The sequence below is a fragment of the Vipera berus genome, assembly GCF_964194415.1.
Source record: "Vipera berus genome assembly, chromosome: 2".
In the NCBI taxonomy this organism is placed as follows: domain Eukaryota; kingdom Metazoa; phylum Chordata; class Lepidosauria; order Squamata; family Viperidae; genus Vipera; species Vipera berus.
The window spans coordinates 182542067-182563059 of record NC_138203.1 but is presented as its reverse complement, the minus strand read 5'-3'; the positions used below and the strand labels follow the sequence as shown (position 1 = coordinate 182563059).

Sequence of the window (20993 nt, the reverse complement as noted above, 5' to 3'; positions counted from 1 at the left end):
CTAGTCGTTTCCGACTCTAGGGGCCGGTGCTCATCTCCGTTTCAAAGCCGAAGAGCCAGCGCTTGTCCGAGGACGTCTCCGTGGTCATGTGGCCGGCATGACTAGACACCAAAGGCGCACGGAACGCTGTTACCTTCCCACCGTAGTGGTCCCTATTTTTCTACTTGCATTTTTACATGCTTTCGAACTGCTAGGTTGGCAGAAGCTGGGACGAGTAACAGGTGCTCACTCTGTTATGTGGCACTTGGGATTCGACCCGCCAAACTGCCGACCTTCTGATCGACAAGCTCAGCATCCTAACCCACTGAGCCACCGCGTCCCTCTAATCTCATGTTAGTTATATATAATAAGTGACCCTGAAAATATATATTTACTTCAAAAGATGCATTCCATGATTATCTTGAACAGTAGAACATAATTAATGTAAATCAGTATAGATAGGAAAAAAAGAGCGGCATGGTGCCCTACTGGTGAATACGCTTGTTGACAACTTGGAAGGTTGAGAGTTCAATCCTAGGTAGCAGCAGATGTTTCTCTCCTAGGGTGCGAAGAAAAAATATATGCTGCAAACTCTGCAAACTCCCAGTAGGCATCAGGAAAGGCATCTGGCCAGTAAATGCTCAGGTCCATCCATGTGACCCAACTCTCCTGAATAGGGATTACAGGGTTGTAAAGAGAGTATAGATAGGAAAAAAACATTTTCATAAACATTTTCAAATATGAATTACACATAATTATTATGTTCAGAGATATGAGGTCTGTTTATATTCTGCCTCTAATATGTAAATTTCCAGGAAGGCAATTTTGATGTGAACCATCTTTGAGAAGATTCAAAACCTTGTGCACTTGTGCAGTACCCAAATACTGTGTTGCCACAATACAAATACATGGTCACAGAAATAACCACTTCTGTCTTATTAATCAGTTTAGGTTTAATACATGCTAGCTATCTCATTTTAGTGATATCTATATCTATATCGATTTGGTCACTGACCAAATAAGCATTTTGATTTTGCACTCTACATATATTTTCTTGGGCTCAATAATGATTGATCCACCCTCCAAATTGAAATGAGAAGCACAATATTTAACAACCATAGAGATATTTTCCAGATAATCAGACTTCTTGGAAAATATATAGGTCAGGAAAGCTATTAGGTCTTACTGCTTTTATATAACTTGCTGCAACAGTTTCGCAGAGTTGTTACATTGAAGTCTTTCCATCTAAGTCCAGGTTGTTTTATTCAGAGGTTGCATCCTATACCTATTTAGTTAAGAAGAAGTGATGCTGAAAGCAAGAGGTCTTGTTTTTTAATCGACATATACAGGACGTTCCAATACATAATTTTTATTCTCTGCAACGAAGAATCGTGCGAAACTGCAATATACTTGAATCTTAATCATAATCATACCGCTTTTTATCGCCGTTTACTGCAATTGTTTGTAGACATAAAACAATAAGCTGCAGTGGGCTCGCAGATCTGATTCGAGGCGACGTTTTGAAACAGGCGAACAATTTGGAAAACGCTGTACTCTCCCACCTGCTTCATTAGGAAAAAGTGGCATTTTTCTTTTCTTTTTTTTTGACTCTCTAGGCGACCCGTCCGCTGCCACGGTTCTATTGGCTGGAAGGATATCAGCTGATCTTTCCCCAGTCACTTTCAATATGGCGCTGACGGTACAATCTGTGGTGGGGAACGTGGACATTAGTTCTGATTGGTTGTGCTATACATAGGGGAGCTTATATCGTGGGCCTTTCTTTAAGTCTCTCTCCCCCCTTTCCCCGCCTGATTTCTTGAGAGAGACTTATAGCTCCTTATCCTTTGCCTGGTGCGTGGCTTGATCCAGATTACAGCAAAAACAGAAACGTTCGACGTCGGTGTTGCCTCCCTCAGAGAACTCAGATTTCAGCCCTCCAGCTGCCTCACCTCCACGGATTTGCAGTTGCATGCGAAGGCTTGTGGAGAAATAATGCTAGTCTACAGTTCATTGAAAATTACACGTTGGCTGTAGAGTAAGTGTAAAATAATAAGAGTTAAAATTATTTTACTTAATTCTGTGCTATTCCAGTTACAATTAAGATTCTTTAGGTTAAGATAAAATTTAATGTTTATCAAGAGGTAACAGTTAAATGCCCAGGCCCCATCTCTGAGATGGGGAAGGTTGTGTGCCTCAAGAATTTTCTGTTGGTCATTACTGTTTCTAATACCAAGTAGTGATAGTATTTCTCTAAACTGTAATTGAGAAATAGTCTTGCAAAAATAAGTTTATGATCATTTCTTTGCAGAAGAAGAGGTACAAACAAAATGTGCCCTTATTTTATATGAAAATTATAAAATTCAGTGAGAAAGTTTGCCACTGTACAATCATGTTCTGTTCCCCCCCCCCCCAAAATAAAAAAATCTGTATTTCAGGATTTGTTCAGGCCATAGAATCCATTAGTTTTAAAATAATCTGGAACTTGTGCTCAAGAGGCAAATTAATGAGTTATGAGCACCTCTTGGAGATGGGCTTTGGCATATTAATTGATAAGCTCCCTTTCTGTTGTACCTTCCCTCCCTCCCATCCAGGACATAGCACAGAAGTGTTGCTTGAGTAGGGTCCATAAAATTGTCTGGGACACTACGCACCCTCTTCACAACCTGTTTTCCTTGTTACCTTCTGGGTCGAGGCTCCGTGGTATCCAAAGCAGAATATCCAGATTCAGCCAGTTTTGTTCCATATAAACTTTGTGAATTTTCAAGCTTCCTCCTGCCATTATATATTCAAGATGGACAATGTTTAATATTCATATGTTATGTATATGTAGGAGTGTAGGTCTACACGTATGTTGTGTATAGTATGTATATATTGTATATAGTATGTTTAGGTGTGTGTCATGTATGTGTTCACTTTGAGAGTGAGCAACTAAATTTCATTTTTGATATGTGTCGTGCCCACAGTAAAAAAAATGACAATAAAGGTTATCTTATCTTATAAAACTTGCTATATATGCTCCTGGGAAGTGAACTTTTTTTACCTTTAATCTCTCTCACAACCCTAGTGTTGTAAGGAACAGTTTGAGAAACCTTGTGCTACCTGACATGGGTGTGCATTGGGCAAGGCTATATGTACATTATTATTATTTTATTATTATTGTTATTGTTGTTGTTGTTGTTGTTATTATTATTATTATTATTATTATTATTATTATTATTATTATTATTATTATTATTATTAGGATTTATATACCGCCCCTCTCTCGGGGCGATGTACAGGGCAATTAAAACACTATATACAACACATAATATACAAAAATTAAAATAAATTAAACCAAGTAGCCCTAAACAATAAAACACGTTCTAAAATGTAAAATGTAAAATTTAAAATCTAAAATCCCAGTCCCTCAGTCCAGGCCGGCAAGTTCAAATAGCCAAGTCTTCAGGTCGCAGCGGAAAGAGCGAAGGTCGGGAGCCATCCGGAGCTCAACAGGGAGCTGATTCCAGAGGGCAGGCGCGCCCACAGAGAATGCTCTCCCCCTGGGGGCCGCCAGTCGACATTCCCTGACCGACGGCACCCTGAGGAGGCCCTCTCTGTGGGAGCGCACAGGATGATGGGAAGTTAACGCCTGCAAAAGGTACTCCCGTAAATAATCCGGACCCATGCCATTTAGGGCTTTGTAGGTCATCACCAGCACCTTAAATCTCACCCGGAAGGCAACTGGAAGCCAATGCAGCTCGCGGAGCAGAGGTGTTAGGTGGGAGTATTGGGAGACCCCCATCACAACCTGCGCGGCCGCATTCTGCACCAGCTGGAGCCTCCGAGTAGTATTCAAGAGCAGCCCCATGTAGAGAGCGTTGCAGTAGTCTATCCATGATGCATAAATCCATGGATTATCCATTTTACCCTATGTGTTGCAGAGGTTTAGGCTGTAAAATTAATTTATGGTTTGGTGTGTAATGCAAACCTAGAAAATTGGCTTGATTAAACTGTTAAATGAATCACAGTTAAGTTCACTGGGATGGTAAGTGTTACAATAGGTGAGTATAATATGAAATACTCTATTCTTGGGAGTTGTATCTAAATTTAGAGCAGGAGTGGAAATTCAGCGTATTTGCAGTAAAATAATTTTTCTTTTCTTTTCTTTTCAGAAAATAGTTTAAAAAAAACTGATGACAAATAAATGTGTCTGAGGACTTGGCTGAGACTTGCCTTGGCTTCATATAGGAATGAAGCAACTCTAATTACAATTTCAGTCAGAAATCAATCTTTTAACAAAGGCATGGAGGGTAATCGGAATCAAGACATGGAAACAGAAAGCTGTAATCTGGAGCAAAATATGGCTCAGTCACCTACCGTGAGTACAAGTGGTGGCAGTGAGCCAGCAGAAAATGGTGAGAAAATAATCACAGAAGGAAAAGCAAAAGTGATTTTCCCAAATGCCAATGAAGTGTTCTATAACCCCGTCCAAGAGTTCAACAGAGACCTTACGTAAGTAGGGAATGGGGTGACTTCACAAGCTGTTGGATTTTTTTCAGAAGTTCGATGAATGAATGAAGTTGGAATGAAGTTGGAATGAAGTAATGATAGGAGAGTTTATCCCTTTGGGATTTTTTTGGTGGTGGTGGTGGGGAAAGAGGATACAGTTGGAATAACAAGTTGGAATTAATTTGGAGTTAGCTTTATTATCAAAATATTATCTTTTACCTGAGAAAGAAGAGATGTTCTCCTGTGATTAGCTTCAGAGCATATATTTCGTTAGGTTCTATCTTCCTTGTCTGAAGATCATTTTCATTAGCAAAGGGGTTCTGTCTGTATCTTTTCACTTTCTAAAAACCTTTGGGAGGAACTGCTATTTATTGCCACAGGAATCCTCAAGGAGACTGGCTATGTATTCAAGCATATCTACTCTTAACTTTTCCCTACTTAAAGATCTTTTTTGTAAAAGTGTTCCATTTCATGGACTAATCAGGCTGTAGGTGTCCTTGATGTTCATTTTAATTTTTCCCTGTATTCCTTTTCTGAAAGAACCCCAATCAGTATCAAATAGTAGATAATGGGTTTGTTTAGATATTGTCAGAGTGCATAGCTTTAGCCAGCTCCAAGTAGGATTTTGTGTTATATTTTTTTTTTACTTTCCAGTGTAATTTTTATTAATATGACAGTCTGTAATCATAATGTAAAAGGAACAGTGTCGGAAAACGTTCATTTAGTAAGTGTATTTTCAAATTTACTACATATGTGGAACTTTGAGCAATGCAATGAGATTCAAACAGTTCGTGTAGATAAATACTAAGAGTTCTGAACTGATGTGCTGAGCAAATGATTTCAACATAATGTTATTAGTACAACATTGCTATCTATGGAGTTCATTTTTAGTGGAGAAAAATATATGCAAAATTGGAAAGTGAAAGTCATTTTTTAATTACTGCAAGGCTTGTGGGATATTTTATTCATTGAAGTAGTTTCATAAGTATGTAGTGCTATATATCAGGCAAATTGATGTTTCATGCTGCATAACAAGGAAAAAAGTGTGCTGTTATATTAATAAGGTAAGCAAACAATAGATCAGAAATCAATTTCTGGTAGACTACGTAATACTTGATGCTTATGTACATTTTATAAAAATTCCTGGAATTTGGTCTAATTTAGCAGTAATGATGCAAATTACATATTTTGAGTTAATACAAAATAAACACATATTATTAAGCTATAAAAACATCTGTCTGCACTCTTGCTTTTAAAAGCTATTGGTGTAATATACTGTAGATGTAATAATTTATTAAAATTATGTGCCACCCAACTCCCAGCAATATGAAAACTGGTAGGAAAGAAGAAATATATACAGTTGAACACACCTTACTTGTCTTCTTGCTTCTTAGACCTAAGAAGTGATGCTGATTTGTCCTTTTACTTGAAAGCATTTTTGAAATGATTGATAGTTTTGGATTCTGAATTATGTAATGATCCTTTGTAAAAGTCCTGCATTCTTGAAAGGACTGAATGCAGGCACAGTAGATATTTAATCTTGTGTATATTCTCGCACATTAAATCTGTAATATGTGCCGTTTTTCTCACATTTAGGTGTGCCGTTATTACTGAATTTGCTCGTCTGCAGCTCTCATCCAAAGGAATTAGGAGTGAGTGGCAATGCTTTCATCACTATTCCATCTAAGGTCCATCAGGTGAAAAACAGAGATGTATGAGAAGCAAAATGTAGATATTCACTTTTATTGTTTCGTAGTAACAATACGGACTTATTTTCCTGCCTGCAGAGAAAGAATGTGTATGCATTTTTAATAATAAAAAAACTTAATTGGGACTTAACAAGGCAGTATTTTGAATTCCTCCCTCGGGTTATTAGAAAAAGGGGTTTTTTAGTGGCTGTGAAGTGAAATAAGCAGACCCACTTTTAATTTTCAGGAATTGTCCCTAGAAGAACAATACAGAATCTTTTAATCTTCTGTAATTTGTTCTTGTTGCTTTTTAGCTAAGATTCTGTTTTATAGTTTTAAAAAGACCAACTGCAGTTTACTTACATAATTGGAATTATGAATAGATTTTTGACAGTAAGGTGCTCCATACACCTATAAGTATGTTCAGGTTTTCAGTAGTGGCAAAGTTAAACAGAAGAGGCGGCCTTGCAGTTATATTTATAGTAGGAGAAAACATCATTTAAAGGAGTTGAATATTTGATAATTATATAAAAAGATTTAAAAGATTGAACATTTGTTCAGACAAGATACCAAAATACAGACTAGATACTGCCCCATCTTTTTTCTCCAGTTGCAGTCCCTGGGGAAGAAAATGCCTCTAAAGTGATTGTTGATCTCTCTGAAAAGGAAAAAGATGATAACTTGGAACAACTGAATTATAGAGATACTCCAGATGAGGAGACTGCTACAGTTGCAGAAGTGGGTGAAGTATGCCAGGTATTGTATCTATGTTTCCACATTGGGGTTTTGAGGGTGGATTGGATAATCACTCCATTGGCCATTACCAGCCTGTTGTTGCCCAGATATATTTGATAAAGTTTCTATCATTGGTGCAGTGGTTGGAATGCAGTACTGTACGTAAACTATGCCCACTGCCAAGAGTTCGATACTGGCCGGCTCATGGTTGACTCAGCCTTCCATCCTTCCAAAGTTGGTAAAATGATGGCCCAGATTGTTGGAGGCAATATGCTGACATGGTAAACTGCTCAGAGGGTGCTGAAAAGCACTGTTGGAGTGGTATATAAGTGCTATTGCTATTATTCACAGCTATCATAATCTTTGGCTCTTCTTGGTGGGAGATTGTTTGCTTGCTTGCTCATTCATTCATTCATTCATTCATTCATTCATTGTTTATACTTCTTCCACAATCCAGAGACTCTCAGCGGCATACATTAAGTATAAAACCAAATAAACTATCAATGCAATAATAAAACAACCTAACCCAAGTTTTTGACCCTGGCAATTGTCTAGACTAGTCTCTGCACTTTTCTTGGCAAGGTTTTTTGAAGTGGTTTGCATAGCGCAAAAAGAGTATTGAAGCTGTTTGCATAGCATGTCTGCAGCTCCCAGTTCCAACTACCGCTTTTGATGTGTACATGAGCAGACAACTTACTCTATGCAATCCTTTCCTCTCCAATCTGTCTCTACTGCAAGGGGGGGGGGGAAATTCATAGATGAGGCACAGGAGAATGTGTATTGACACTAATGGCAATCACATGACTAAGGAGTGCTAAAGGTTGTAAATTGGCCATAAAGTTATTTTTTCAGCATAGTCGTAACTTTAAACATTTGTCAAAGAAGTAGTCAGTAAGCGAGGACTGCCTATATTACATAGTCAAGATCTATCTTTTCCTTGTAGGGAGCTTAGGAAGGCATATAGCCTTCTCTTAAATAGAACGCAACAAGGATATAACAAAACAAAAGTCATTTATGAAAATATGTCATCCTCCTAGATCTCATACACTCTCCCACAAAAACATTAGCACTTTGATGAGATTTCAAGTGAAAACATTAAATTCTGATATGATTTAGTTTACTCATGATTATATGACCATTTAATTTGACTTGAGACAATTAGAAGATTTTGCAGATGTCACTTAGTTGAGCCTCCCTACACAGTGCCGACTATCAAGCTTTACATTCCAAGCTTTATGTTTGTATTATATTTGTATCCCATAATTCAATATTACCTTGATATGTGCAGTTTAAAATATAAAAATAAAAACAGCACAATTAACAATCAATATATTTCATATCGATTGAGCTAACAGTTAAAAACATGATGGAAGGAATGGTTTTTTGCCCTGAATCTTGGGAGAGGGGGGCTTACCACATCTCCTTGGGAGATGCTTTGATAGCCTGAGAGAAGAGAAGACCTTTCCTTAATGGCTGGGCTGAGCTGGGATCTTCAGACCAGAGCATTGAGCCAATGACACAGCTCTGTCTACAGAGTAATATACTATAAATCTGGTCTGCATCAGAGGCTTTCTTCATGGTATATCATTGCAGCATGAACTATATAAGCATGAAAGCATTCCTTATGTTAGAATGTATTTTGTATTGCAACAACTACAGAATTATTCAGCACTGTTTAGTTTGCATCTATGGTTATAATCTATGGTTCCTTTTGTTCTGAGGAGAGTTTCCTGTGTGACAGTTGAAAAACAGTTAAGCAGCAAGCCCCATGGTGACTGTACACTGAACACTTTATTTGATCGGTATGGCTACGTAACCATCCTCTGCTACCAATCTGTATGGCTATATAATAATCCTTTGCTACCATTTCTATATAATAAAACAGAATTTTCTAACAGGTTATGGTCCCAGTACCCACAACGTCAACCCAGTATAAACCCAGTGTAAGCCCAGATTAGAGGAAAATATAAAGGTCAGCACAGAACAGAGCAAATCAGTCATAGCCAGCTACAGCAAATAAGTGCAAGGTACAGCAACAGAAAGTTGCAACAGAATAAAAGAAAATAGTCAGTAATAAAGCTGAGACAAAGCTTTCATTTGCAAATCTGACAAACCAGAACTACCAGTCTTGGAAATTCAAGATGAAAATGCTGCTAATAAGGGAAGGTACATGTAAATGTACAAATGAAGCTAGGCCAGAACAACCTTCAGATGAATGGATAGAGAAAGATCAGAAAGCTGAGAGCACAAGCTCTCTTAGCATAGAAGATGATCAAATCGTACATATATGTAAATGTGAAACTGCTAAGGAAATGTGGGAAGGATTACAAAAGGTGCATGAAAGAGCTAGTCTAAGTAATAAATATGAAATGCAGGATTATATAAGGCATACCTTGGAAATGCTTGAATGCCTGAGGGGTATAGGAGAAGAAATAAAAGATTTTCATGGTGCAGCACTATTATTTAGTGGTTTATCAGAACGTTATGCAAGGCTTGTCTGATGCACAACCAGATGACAGTCTTGGAATATGTTAAGGGCAAGCTTATAGATGATATAAGCGTAAAACAAAAAGCATTAATAGTGACAGTATTTCTGTTGCAAGTGTGAAGAAAGAAACTGGTTTTTCTTCAGATAGTAATTATATTTTTCAATCCAAAAGTTGCACCTCATCTTTGAAAGCTTGGTGTGTTGATTCAAGAGCTACGAGTTACATGACAAATGACAGAAATTACTTTACTCACCTTGACCAAAGTAAAACAGAAAACATCACCACAGCTAGTGGGCAAATAATAGAATCGGAAGGAATAGGAGAGGGTTTTCTTTACTGTCCTATTTATCAGGGTATCACCAGAAAGATACTTGTGAAAAATGTATTTTCCAGCTCTGGAAGAAGTTCACAAAATAAGGCAATGTAGTGACCTTTAAAGGGGATACTTGGATTATCACAAAAGGGGATATTGTACTTTCAAGGGCTAAAATTACAGATAAACTATATCAGCTGAACTGCAATCAGGTAGTTAATACTGCCAAGAAGGAAAACACTCAAATTGTGTTCACCCATGGCATAGACGATTTGGACACATAAGCCTTGTTATAATAAATTAACTGAGAAAGACTATTCATGTGGAATAAAAGAAGAAACCAGGCCACAAAAGGTTTCAGCCAGGAGATACACGAGAAGCAATAAAGGCATCCCAACTAAAAGTCTGTTGTATGTTGCTCATGAATATTAAAACCCAGAGATGAGAAGGAGAATCGAAAAGAAATTGCAACCTGCTCCCCCAGCCAGGCCCAGCCGGAGCCAGAGCCTCAGCAGCTCCAGTGCCAACTCTTCGGAGAGCCAAGGCTGAAGCCACAGCAGCAGCGCCAGCTCTGTGTACCTCCAGGACAGCAAGAAGAAGAAGAAAAAGGATGAGAAGAAGCATAAGAAACAGGAAACAGAACTAAGATCAAAATTAGACTATTATAAGAAGTAGTTGTTCAGTGGGGGTGTTGGAATACATGTTAGAATGTGCTTTGTATTGCAACAGCTACAGAATCATTCAGCCGGAAGATGGCAGTGTTTAGTTTGCATCTATGGTTGGTTCCTTTTGTTCTGAGGAGAGTTTCCTGTGACAGTTGAAAAACCGTTAAGCAGCAAGGCCCATGGTGATTGTACACTGTACACTTTATTTGATCAGTATGGCTATGTAACCATCCTCTGCTACTAATCTGTATGGCTATATAATAATCATCTGCTATCATTTCTATATAATAAAACAGAATTTTCTAACACCTTACAACTGGGATTTGACTGATCACTTTCTGTGATCACCCTCTTTAATAATTCTTTTGAAGTAAAGAATCTAGGACTTTGGAATAGTTGCTCATTTCTGCATAAGCTAAAGCATTCAAAAGGTCCACTTTAAGATACGATGCAAGCTTTTGAATTGTTTTGCGCAGGGATAGTGGTCAAGCACCGTAAAACACTTAAGAAAGACACAATCTGAACATTTCTGTTTGATATTTTTGAAACTGTCAGAGCCACTTTGGAAGTTGAAGCAGGGATGATCCACATAGTTTCAAGTCAGATATTGAGGTTTTTAAAGTTAGTTGCAATATTTCTTCCAGTTTGTCTTTAACTTTTTTTCCTGCCTTTTACAGGAGGGACTCAAAGTGCTGGAGGCTCTGGCTGCTTCTGGACTGCGTTCCATCCGGTTTGCAAAGGAAGTGCCTGGCATTCACAGTGTGGTAGCTAATGATAATTCTTCTAAAGCTGTTGAATTCATCACCCAAAACATTAAGCTCAATGGCGTGGAGCATCTGGTGACTCCAAGCTTGTCAGATGCTCGGTTAGTAGACTTCTATACAAGAGAGGGATGCCAATTATTTCTTTTTTTAATCTTTTGACCATTTAACATCCTGAGGCATAGCAGATAAACTCTTGCTTTGCAAAGGAAATAGGATTTTTGTATAACATAGTTGAACTTTGACAATAAAGGTTCATTTCATTTAATAGTAACAGTGGGAGTAAAAAAAAGGAAGAGCAAATTAGATTCATGCAAGCTCACTGAGGCCCTTTGTAATACTTGACTGAGTTATATTCTTTAATATAGAATAGCATGCAAATTTGTTCAGTGAGCCTTCGGGAGTGATAATATTGTTTTTATTTTATGTCTTGAGCTAATCCTAACTATGAGAAAAGCCATTTACAAAAAAACTTCTTGTACTGAGAACAGTTTGTACTATCCTTTTGTTTTGACACGATCAGGTAAATATTCTGTTGTAATAAATGAGGTGGGGAGAATTTATAAAGTTTGAATACTGTTTAGCCTTCCATGTTTTTCTGCGCGGTCATAATTGATTATGTGGTGTTAAGTTAGTTTTCTGACAGCTAACAAAGACGATAAGAAACCTCACGATAATAAATGAGAAAGCCAATGCTTATCTGCACACTGCATGAACCTTGGTCTCAACAAAAGGGCCAGTCAGGTGTATGCTAAGAAGCGCAGTGGCTCAGTGGCTTAATGATGCTGGAGATGGTCTCGGCTTCTGTGGTTTGAGCTTTAAGCACTGTGTGGCAGGGTAAGCATCTGTTACTCGCCTCAGCTTCTGTCCACCTAGTAGTTCAAAAGCATCTTCTATGCAAGTAGATAAATAGGTACCACTTCGGTGGGTAGAGGAACTGGTGCTCTCTGTACAGGCAGTCAGATTTCTGACGGCTCTGAACCTTCCTGGTTGCAGTGCCTGTTTGAGGGGCACCTCTGGGAAGGGAGGGGGCAGGAGGAGCCTCTCCTCTTGCTCTCTCCAGTTCGCCCTCCTGTGGCGCACTTTGGGAAGTGCGTAAGCGTCTCCCATACCAGGGCTGGTACCCTGGCAAGCCAAACTAGATCTCTGCAATAGCGTTGTGGTCTCCTGGCTACCGCAGCAACACCATACGCTAATAATAATAGGTATATGGTACTCAGGAAGATTATCATGACTTGGGGCAGAATTGCCACTTGTGTAGGTTTGGGAAGTACAGCTGAATCACTGCTGAATAGAGACAATATGCAGGTCCTGTATTTCAGCTGCGTTTCTAATTATCCCATTCTTCAGTCTGTCATCAGGGCACAATGTCTATGTATTGCTTAAAAAATAAGAATGTGTGAAGGAGTTAATTTTCTTGAATTTCCATCTCTTTCTATTTTTGTGCCAGCGAAAGCATCCTCTCTTTATTGAGCAATTTATCCATCTACGCCCCTCTTCTTCTATGGAATTAAGTTGGAGAAACTCTTTGACTTGCATTAGATATGTATTCATTGGCCTAATCTTTTGCTGATCTAGAATCATATTATGGGCATGCCTCATAATGAAAGTAATCTCTATATGAGCAGCCAGCCTGCCAGGGAAAATAGCTGATCTTTCATTTTAGGCACATATACCAAATGCTTTAGCATAGAGAAGGCTTAACTGAGCTTCCTTTTCAACTGAAGCACGCATCTACTGTTTCATAGAATTTCCTGCTTCCTCCTTTCTAGCTATTGGATGTACCACACCTAATCATGTCTGTCTGTCACTGTCTGTCCGTCTGTCTCTCTCTCTTGTGCAGGATGCTGTTATATCGCAGAAAGGCAGCTAAAGAATTCTTCGATATTATTGATCTGGACCCATACGGCAGCCCTTCTGGTTTCTTGGATGCTGTGGTGCAGTGTGTGAGGGATGGAGGTGAGTTGATTCTTTTTTCCAGTTTTAGGTATTGTTCTTAATTGTGAATAAGGGCTGCTTAGAATATTGTTTTTTTTCCCCAGAGAGTTTTCTTCATAAAGGTTTCCACCTTTTTTAATGGCAAGTTAAAATAACAACATGGATTTCACGTTGTAACATTTGTTTTCCAAAATGGGGTGTATCTATAGCCATAACGTGACTCCTGCTCTGTAGGAAATTGTAGTGATGTTCCAAAGGATACAAACTCTTCAAGAGTGATTGAGCCATTATTATTTGTTTGTTCGTTTGATTTTTATCCCACCTTTATTGCTTTGTAAGTAACTCAGGGCAGCAAGCATACATAATACTCCTTCTTCCTCCAACTTTCCACACAACAACAACAACCATATGAAGGGGGTTGGGCTGAAAGTGACTAGCCTAAAGTCACCCAGGCTGCTTTCATGCCCAAGGCAGGACTAGAATTCAAACTCCTGGATTCTAGACTGGTGCCTTAACCGCTAGACCAGGGGTAGGCAACCTTGGCTCTTTTATGACTTGTGGACTTCAACTCCCAGAATTCCTGAGCCAGCCATGCTGGCTCAGGAATTCTGGGAGTTGAAGTCCACGAGTCATAAAAGAGCCAAGGTTGCCTACCCCTGCGCTAGACCAAAGAAGCTCTCAGAGTGAACATTACAGAGTAAAAGGAAGAGAACCAGGACTCTAGAGTCTGGAATCGGGCCCAAGTAGATAATACTGGCAAATTATATTGCTCCCTCTCTGTGCCTGAAACGGTAGGAAGAGCAGCCCTTTTTTGGAGAGAAGGAAGTAGAATTGCACTGGCTCAGCTGTGGGGCAGGTTCTAGAGCGAACCTCACTGACTCTTCTTGTCTGCTCCCCCTTAGCTCCATTTGGTACGTTTGGGAGAAGTGTTGGTTTGCATTGTTTTCTACAATTTGCCTTCACTAGGTCTGCTGTGTGTCACATGCACTGACATGGCTGTATTGGCCGGGAAACTGGGGGAAACATGTTACAGCAAATACGGAGGCGTGTCAATCAGCACCACCTGCTGTCATGAGTTGGTGAGTAGGAGGGCATGCCAGACCATGAGATGCTTATGTTCTGTTGCCATGTTTGATATTTCCCAAATTAGCAAGGACAGCTAGTAGTAACTGGTAAGGTCTTATAAGTATTACAGTAGTGGAGTTGGGAAAGAATGGAATGGGAACATCAGGTGCTGTGAAGAATATGCAGAGGTCTTAGATATCCTCTGAAAAGCTAGCCCCATTGTACCCAGTGCCCAAAGACAAAAGGAACCGTTGCTGCACCATCCTTTTTCTTTCAGGCCCTGCGAATTATCCTCCACAGCCTGGATCTTCGTGCCAACTGCTACCAGCGCTATATTGTTCCACTGTTGTCTGTCAGTGTGGACTTTTACATCCGTGTGTTTGTTCGAGTTTTCAGTGGACCGGCCAAGGTCAAAGCTTCTGCGAGGTGAGCACTTGCTCAAGATGGCGTTTCGCTTTTTCTGCTGTGTTTTCCCTGCGGAGGAAAAACATTCAGATCTCCTGCTTGCTTTCCAACTGGTCCCAATTTGATGCAGTCAGAAAGAGGATGTCCAGTAGAGCCGGCATGACTCAAGGCCGATACCTGGGCATCTCCTCCTTTGCCCCATCTTAGGAACTCTTCTTTTCTTTCTCTTGGCAGCAAACAGGCCTTGGTTTATAACTGTGTGGGCTGTGGATCATTTCATATCCAGAGACTTGGCAAGATGGTCGGCGATGGAAAAAAGTAAGAGTTCTTTATAGTTTTGTTAGCATAGCAGCAGTTTCCTTTATTCCGCTGCCTAAAACATTTCGGTGTATAAATTCTTTTCCTGCTAGATATTTTCTCCTGCACTGGTCATAGCGGAAAACGAATTTGACAGAAACCTAGATAGACAAAAATTCTTAATGGAAAATATGGCCTCTCATGTACTGCCTCTCAGCATTAGCAATCGACTGCTCTTTTCCCCGGTCGAAGCATTGCTGCTGAGGATTCAGAGGCCTGACTCTGAGCAGTTGTTTCTGACGCTTGATCTATATTCTGCTAGTGAAGAGAGACCTGTGGGCCATTGTCCTTCAGTATCTTGGACTTTCAGACCACCTGTGCTTGTAACATAAAGGACTCCTTTGATAATTAGTTAGGAAGCAAACTCATCTGTTGTTACGATTTGGCTTCATGGAATCTGCTTCTCTTCTGTGTAACCCCACAGCTTCAACTATAAGGCTGCTTGTGGCCCCCCTGTAGGTCCGTCCTGTGAACATTGCCACCAGCACCACCAGGTGAGCTGGGATAGTATGTAGCCTTGTGGCTTACGTGTTCTTGGAGAAGTGGTTTTTCCCAAGCTGATATTTCCTTCTCCTCCTCCTCCTCCTCCTCCTCCTTGTCCTGCAGCTGGCTGGCCCCATGTGGGCAGCACCACTTCACGATTTGGGTTTTGTTCAGCGAGTCTTGTCAGCGGTTGAGAGTAACCCAGGCCGCTTTCAGACAAATCAACGGATTCAGGGCATCCTGAGCATGGTGATGGAGGTGAGGAGGATGGCTGTTTGCAGAGTGAATAGGGTGATTCTGTTTTCAGATCGCCCCCAGAAGCAAAAATGTGTCATCGAGTAGTAAAATAGTGGAGAGCTAGCCAGCAGACCGCCAGGTTTTGCAGGTAGCATTGCTCTGTTCAACCTTAGGCAGCCTTCCCCATTGCAAGGCACCGATGTTCAAGCCACAGTCTGGGTTCTTGCTAGCCCATTGACATCTTTTTTTGTAAGATAATTGTAATAGTGAACAAGCTTACCTAAAAGGGAACTTCTTCTAGTAAGCCTTAAAAGTGCCTTAAGAACGGATCATCGTTGAAAGCAGGATGTGGCTAAAACATGGTTACAGTAGTAGATATGCCTCTTCTGTAACCTCACTAGAAAATTTCCCTATATAATTAGAATCTGCTTTCCTCTGCTTGTAGGAACTACCTGATGCCCCTCTCTATTATACCCTTGATAAACTCAGTAAAACCATCCATTCTAACAGTCCTTCTCTACTGCAGTTCAGGTAAGGTGAACTTAACTAATTTGCACAAAGATCTCGTATTTAACTTTGAAAAGGAATATCCTAAGATAGGCTGTGAATGTGGCGATAGATAGGATTTCCTTGCATTTGCTGGTAAAGTTTGAATGCCATTGTGATATTGAAGAGATAATGGGGTTTTTTTTCCTGGTAGTCCTAACAATAGTGATATATTAATCAGGAGCTTGCTAAGAGCCTCACTTTTTTTTAGCAAGTTATCTAGTCTCGTGAATCTGTGAATCTTTTCAAACTCAAGAGGAATAGTCATCGCATGCAGATGGCTCAGGCCCCATTGCCTGACAAATATGCTGTTTAAAAGATTCCTTCTCAAGGATAAATTTTGATTTGGGTGATTTGGAAAGACAGCTTCTGAGGATCTCTAGCATGCTATATCATGTGATTTTAAGGCTATACTAAGAGTACATTTCAGAGGATGGTAGAGAAGAAGCTGTAAGAAAAAGCTACAGAATTTGAATATACAATATAGGAAGAAAGAAAGAAAAGATTTGACCCAATTGGAGTCTTATGTTTAGATGATTGTGCCAATTTTTCTGCTGCCTTAAAACAGATTGTTGACCTGTCTCAATTGTTGTCGGGGGTTCTGCTAATCTTTTTCCTCAGGGAGGTTAGGGCATGTTTTAATATAAGCCTTCTCTGGATTCTTTTTCAGATCAGCTCTTCTTCACGCTGGCCACCAAGTGTCGCTTTCTCATGCCTGCAAGAATGCTATCAAAACAGATGCACCACCATCTGTGCTTTGGGACATTATGCGCTGCTGGGTGAGCCTGGCCTTACTTTATCATATAAGGGAGCTTTTCTTTTCTGGCTTTATAAAAACGATTGGCACTGTATAACAACTATGGAGGCCTCTAACTTGTAAGGCTATTCCAGGCATCAAGCTTCTCACAGAGATAATTTATTTCTGGTTTCTCCTCTAGTTTTTAGTCAAAACCAATCGGCTTAAACTGATTTCTTTCTGCATGTACGTCCTGTGTTTTTTTGTTGAAGCTTTAATAAAGATTCAGTGTGAGGTAGCCCTAAAAGATTTGTTGTTAATAATAATAATAATAATAATAATAATAATAATAATAATAATAATAATAATAATAATAATAATAATAATTCCGAGACATCCCTTCTACGGTTGGTTGCCCTTTGCTCTTCTCTACACTCTTCCTCTAAGGCAGACATGTCAAACACAAGGCCCGGGGGCCAGATCCGGCCCGCGAAGCCATCCTGGAAACAGTGAGGGAACAGCCCCCACTGCCTTGGCCCTGGCCCAGAGACCCTCCTCCTGCCAGAGGACCCTCAGATCTGTCCCACTCCTGCCCAGGCCCCCATAGGCACCCTTGATGCGAACGATGTAGAGCTGGCCATGCCCACCCAGTAGGCCATACACACTGTAGCCACGCCCACCCAGTAGGCCACGCCCACCCAGGCCACACCCACCCAGCCCCCTGAGGGCAACCGCAGTGCTGATGCGGCCCTCAGTGAAATTGAGTTTGACACCCCTGCTCTTAACGCCCTTTTTTAGATTAAACTGCTGTTCCTTCTCTTCCTTCTGCCCATCATCCCCACTTGCAGGAGCGGCTCAACCCTGTGAAACGAGAGCGCCTTTCAGAGAACAGCCCAGCTGCTCACATCCTTTCCGTGGAACCCAAGTAGGTGATTGTCACATGGTAGAACTGGGCTTGAGATGAGCAAATGTGGATTTTGAACTGAGGAACAAATTGCTCTAGGTGCAGGATATTGAAAACTTGGGATGTTTTCAAGGCGGAAACCTGAAGTTTCATACATACATACACACACACGTACATGCATACAAACATAAATAACAGAGAGGATGGCGGGAGCGGGAGGAGAATCTCCCAAGAGTGTGATGTCTCTTTGCAGAGAAAAACGTAAGATACTGGACTCTCCTACCACTGGCAGAACTTACTAAAAAGGCTCCTGTGGGGGGGGGGTGTTAGAATTCTATCACGTGCTCTGATCTGCCCCTTATTCTGATTTTTTATACATTTTGTACAGGTTGCAGGCGTCCTTCACTGTCCGAGCAGATGCTAATCCTAAATCACGAAAACAGAGGCTCCGACGGTTCCAGATGAATCCCGAGCCCTTCTGGGGGCCTAAATCGAGAGCGAAAGCGGGGTAAAGGGATTTGAAGGGAATCACGGGGAGCTGGGAGGAAATCGGAACATCCAGATGTAAAACTCTTCTGGGATTACAACTACATCTATGATATTTGAAGGGGAAAAAAAAAGCCCAGTGGTTTCTTCCTTTATAAAACTGATGCCGGATGTATTGTTTGGTCTGCGAATTACAGTCTCGTTAATAGAACTTTTGTCTTGGAAGATTGTATGGCCAAAGGAAGGGCATAGCTAGTATCTTCCTCTGCATCGTGACTCCCTTCTCAGAAAATAAAATAAAAAAAGCCTACGCACGTATCATAGCTACAGCTCAGGCCCTTGGCTGATGTTGCCATTGCTCCTTTCTGTTGGGTGCAACCTAATCGTAGAAGGAAGGTAGGCTAGTCCTCTTGGGTGCAGAAGCAGGTGGGCGTCTTTGCCACTCGCAGCTCCAAGTGTTTTTACACTGTAAAAGCTGCAGCTTTCCATTCCGGAGGGGTTTTCCATTTCCAGGGTTTGCTGCAGCTTCCCATTACGAGCCTTTTTTTGGTGTCCCTTTAAAACCAAAGGGCAGCTGCCTTTGGTTCGTGCCTTATTATTTTTCTGGGTTAGGGGCGGGATTTCCTCTTGTCTGCAGGAAAAGAGAAAATTACATCAGAACAAGAGGAAAGTGTGCGCAGAAGGGAATGATGGTTCTCACCTGAAAAACTTCCCATGCAAAAGGTTCCGGCAGGTAAGTGGCCACACTTACTCTGCGTGATAAGAAACTTAGTTAAAGGCTCACGAAAGGAAACGGGCAGCATATTTTGGGATTCAGTTTATTGCGATAGCACAGGTCCAGGAAGAAACGTGATTGGCACGTGATGGAAAAGGATCGCGGCATTTGGCTTGCTTCATTTGGCTTCCATAACATTTGGGCATGGGATTGGATCGGTGGGTTGATATAGATGGGTTATAACACAGATGGAAACACTTGGATCTAAAGGAAACGGGGAAAGGAAATTTCCCTTTTACTAGAGCAGCTTTTCAGGTGACTGCACTAATCTAGAACCAGGGCAGGGTCTAAGCTTCCTGGGAAAGGGGGAAAAAATAGATTGAGGGCTCTCTTCTCCATACAGGGGATCTGGAAACTGCAGGGGCATGCAGTTTGCCTCCTAGAAACAGAAAACATTCACAAAGTTTTGGGTTTTTTTTTTAGCCACAGATAAGTAAAGATACTAATGAGCAAGAAGTATCTGCTCTAGCTTAAGGGTGGTAGCCAGAACCAATAATCTTTCGTACCTAGCCAGTCCATCTTAACCAATGTTATAATTGACAGACAATTCCAGTTAAGTACCAGGATATCCTCTGAAAATAGATTCGGCTGCTCCTGAGTTTAAAATGGTCTACCAAGCTAAAGTGCTGCTTGCTTGATACTTTACCAAACTGCTCAGTTTGGGCAGACCTAAGGCGGCAGCAAATATTTGAGTCTTTGCGGATGCACATTAAGACTATACAGACCATAGACACACTCAGAAAAATCTCACTGCTATTTTTGACTACTAAAGATAATGCGTGGTGAAGACAGCATCGTCCATTCCCCAGAGTTGCTGAGTGCATTATCCAGGCGGTTTCTTTTTTCTTAAAAAGCAATCAGCTAGTTACATAAATAATATAGGTTGGACTAGGTGCAATAATATAAATGTCTTCAGTTGTTCCCAACGAATGCCATTTTCCTTCCCAGGGTGACTGTACATTGGGAGACACATGCTGCTACTCTCACGAGACACAGAGTGAAACACCGTAACAGCAGTGTGACAAAAGAGTCCTGAATGCCTGGTGTGATTTTTATTTTTGCATTTACAGGCAATCTTTATATTTTAATGACTGTCAAAATGTGCATGCCAATTAAATACTATTATCTTTTGATGATGTTTGGGTTTGTGATTGTTTTTTTTTTATTGAAAAGTTTTAACATACAATTTTTCTTTAAAACCCCCCCTCCCCCTCCCTTCACCCTCCCCCCCTACCTCTCCCCCCTCCCCCCCCCGACTTCTCAGAGCTAAATACAAGGTATATATATAAAAAAACCAATCATAAACAATCATATACTAACAACTATAAGCTCTAAAATCCATCACTCTCTAGCTTATATAGGATGAAACAAACCTTAATAATATTAAATATATATATATAAAAAAAAAACTAAAAGAAAAAAAAAGAAGAAAAAAGAAAGAAGACTTATTCAAATGCTACATAAAACTTCTTAACCCTATACTTATTCTGGATAAACTCAATCCATTTTCTCCATTCCATAATATAGCGTTCTTGCGAGTGATCTTTCAAATAGGCCGAAATCTTCGCCATCTCTGCCAGGTCGGAAACCTTTAAAGTCCACTCTTCTATAGACGGCAATTCCTCTTTCTTCCAATACTGACCTATCAAGAGTCTTGCTGCCGTAATTAAATTCAACATCAACTTAGTGTCCACAACTGTAGCATCTGTAATTATTCCCAACAAAAAAAGTTGCGGACAAAACTTTATCCTCTGTTTAAAAATCTTCTGCATGTGGGTTTGTGATTGTTTAACGGTGATGGGGGTTAACACTGGTTAACACCATCTAAGAACCATTTCAGCTGGCTGTCTTTCCACTTTTTTTAATCTTGTCTGCACCAGTCTGCAGGCAGAAAATCCCAGGTCTGAGACGTTTTTATGTGACATATTGCTATTGGCAAGCAA

The 20993-nt window shown here is 40.4% G+C and overlaps 1 protein-coding gene across 4 annotated transcripts; it reads left to right on the top strand.

The window, feature by feature from the left end:
- The first annotated feature begins 1680 nt into the window (after positions 1–1680).
- Positions 1681–20186, top strand: TRMT1 (tRNA methyltransferase 1). 4 transcript variants are annotated; one of them, XM_081320235.1, is made up of 17 exons: positions 1681–2014; positions 4131–4470; positions 6064–6119; positions 6766–6911; positions 11035–11222; positions 12962–13077; positions 14023–14135; positions 14399–14547; positions 14761–14844; positions 15308–15377; positions 15490–15624; positions 16049–16134; positions 16820–16928; positions 17734–17810; positions 18178–18297; positions 18888–19008; positions 19999–20186. In XM_081320235.1, exons 2-17 carry the CDS (start codon positions 4163–4165, stop codon positions 20059–20061), a joined length of 1941 nt encoding a protein of 646 aa, XP_081176361.1. In that variant the 5' UTR covers positions 1681–2014; positions 4131–4162; the 3' UTR covers positions 20062–20186. The 4 variants fall into 4 exon arrangements, with proteins under 4 accessions (XP_081176361.1, XP_081176360.1, XP_081176362.1 ...); XM_081320234.1 differs by having other exon boundaries at positions 1681–2020; positions 4138–4470; XM_081320236.1 differs by lacking the exons at positions 18888–19008; positions 19999–20186 and having other exon boundaries at positions 1681–2020; positions 4138–4470; positions 17734–17814.
- Positions 20187–20993: the final 807 nt, after the last annotated feature.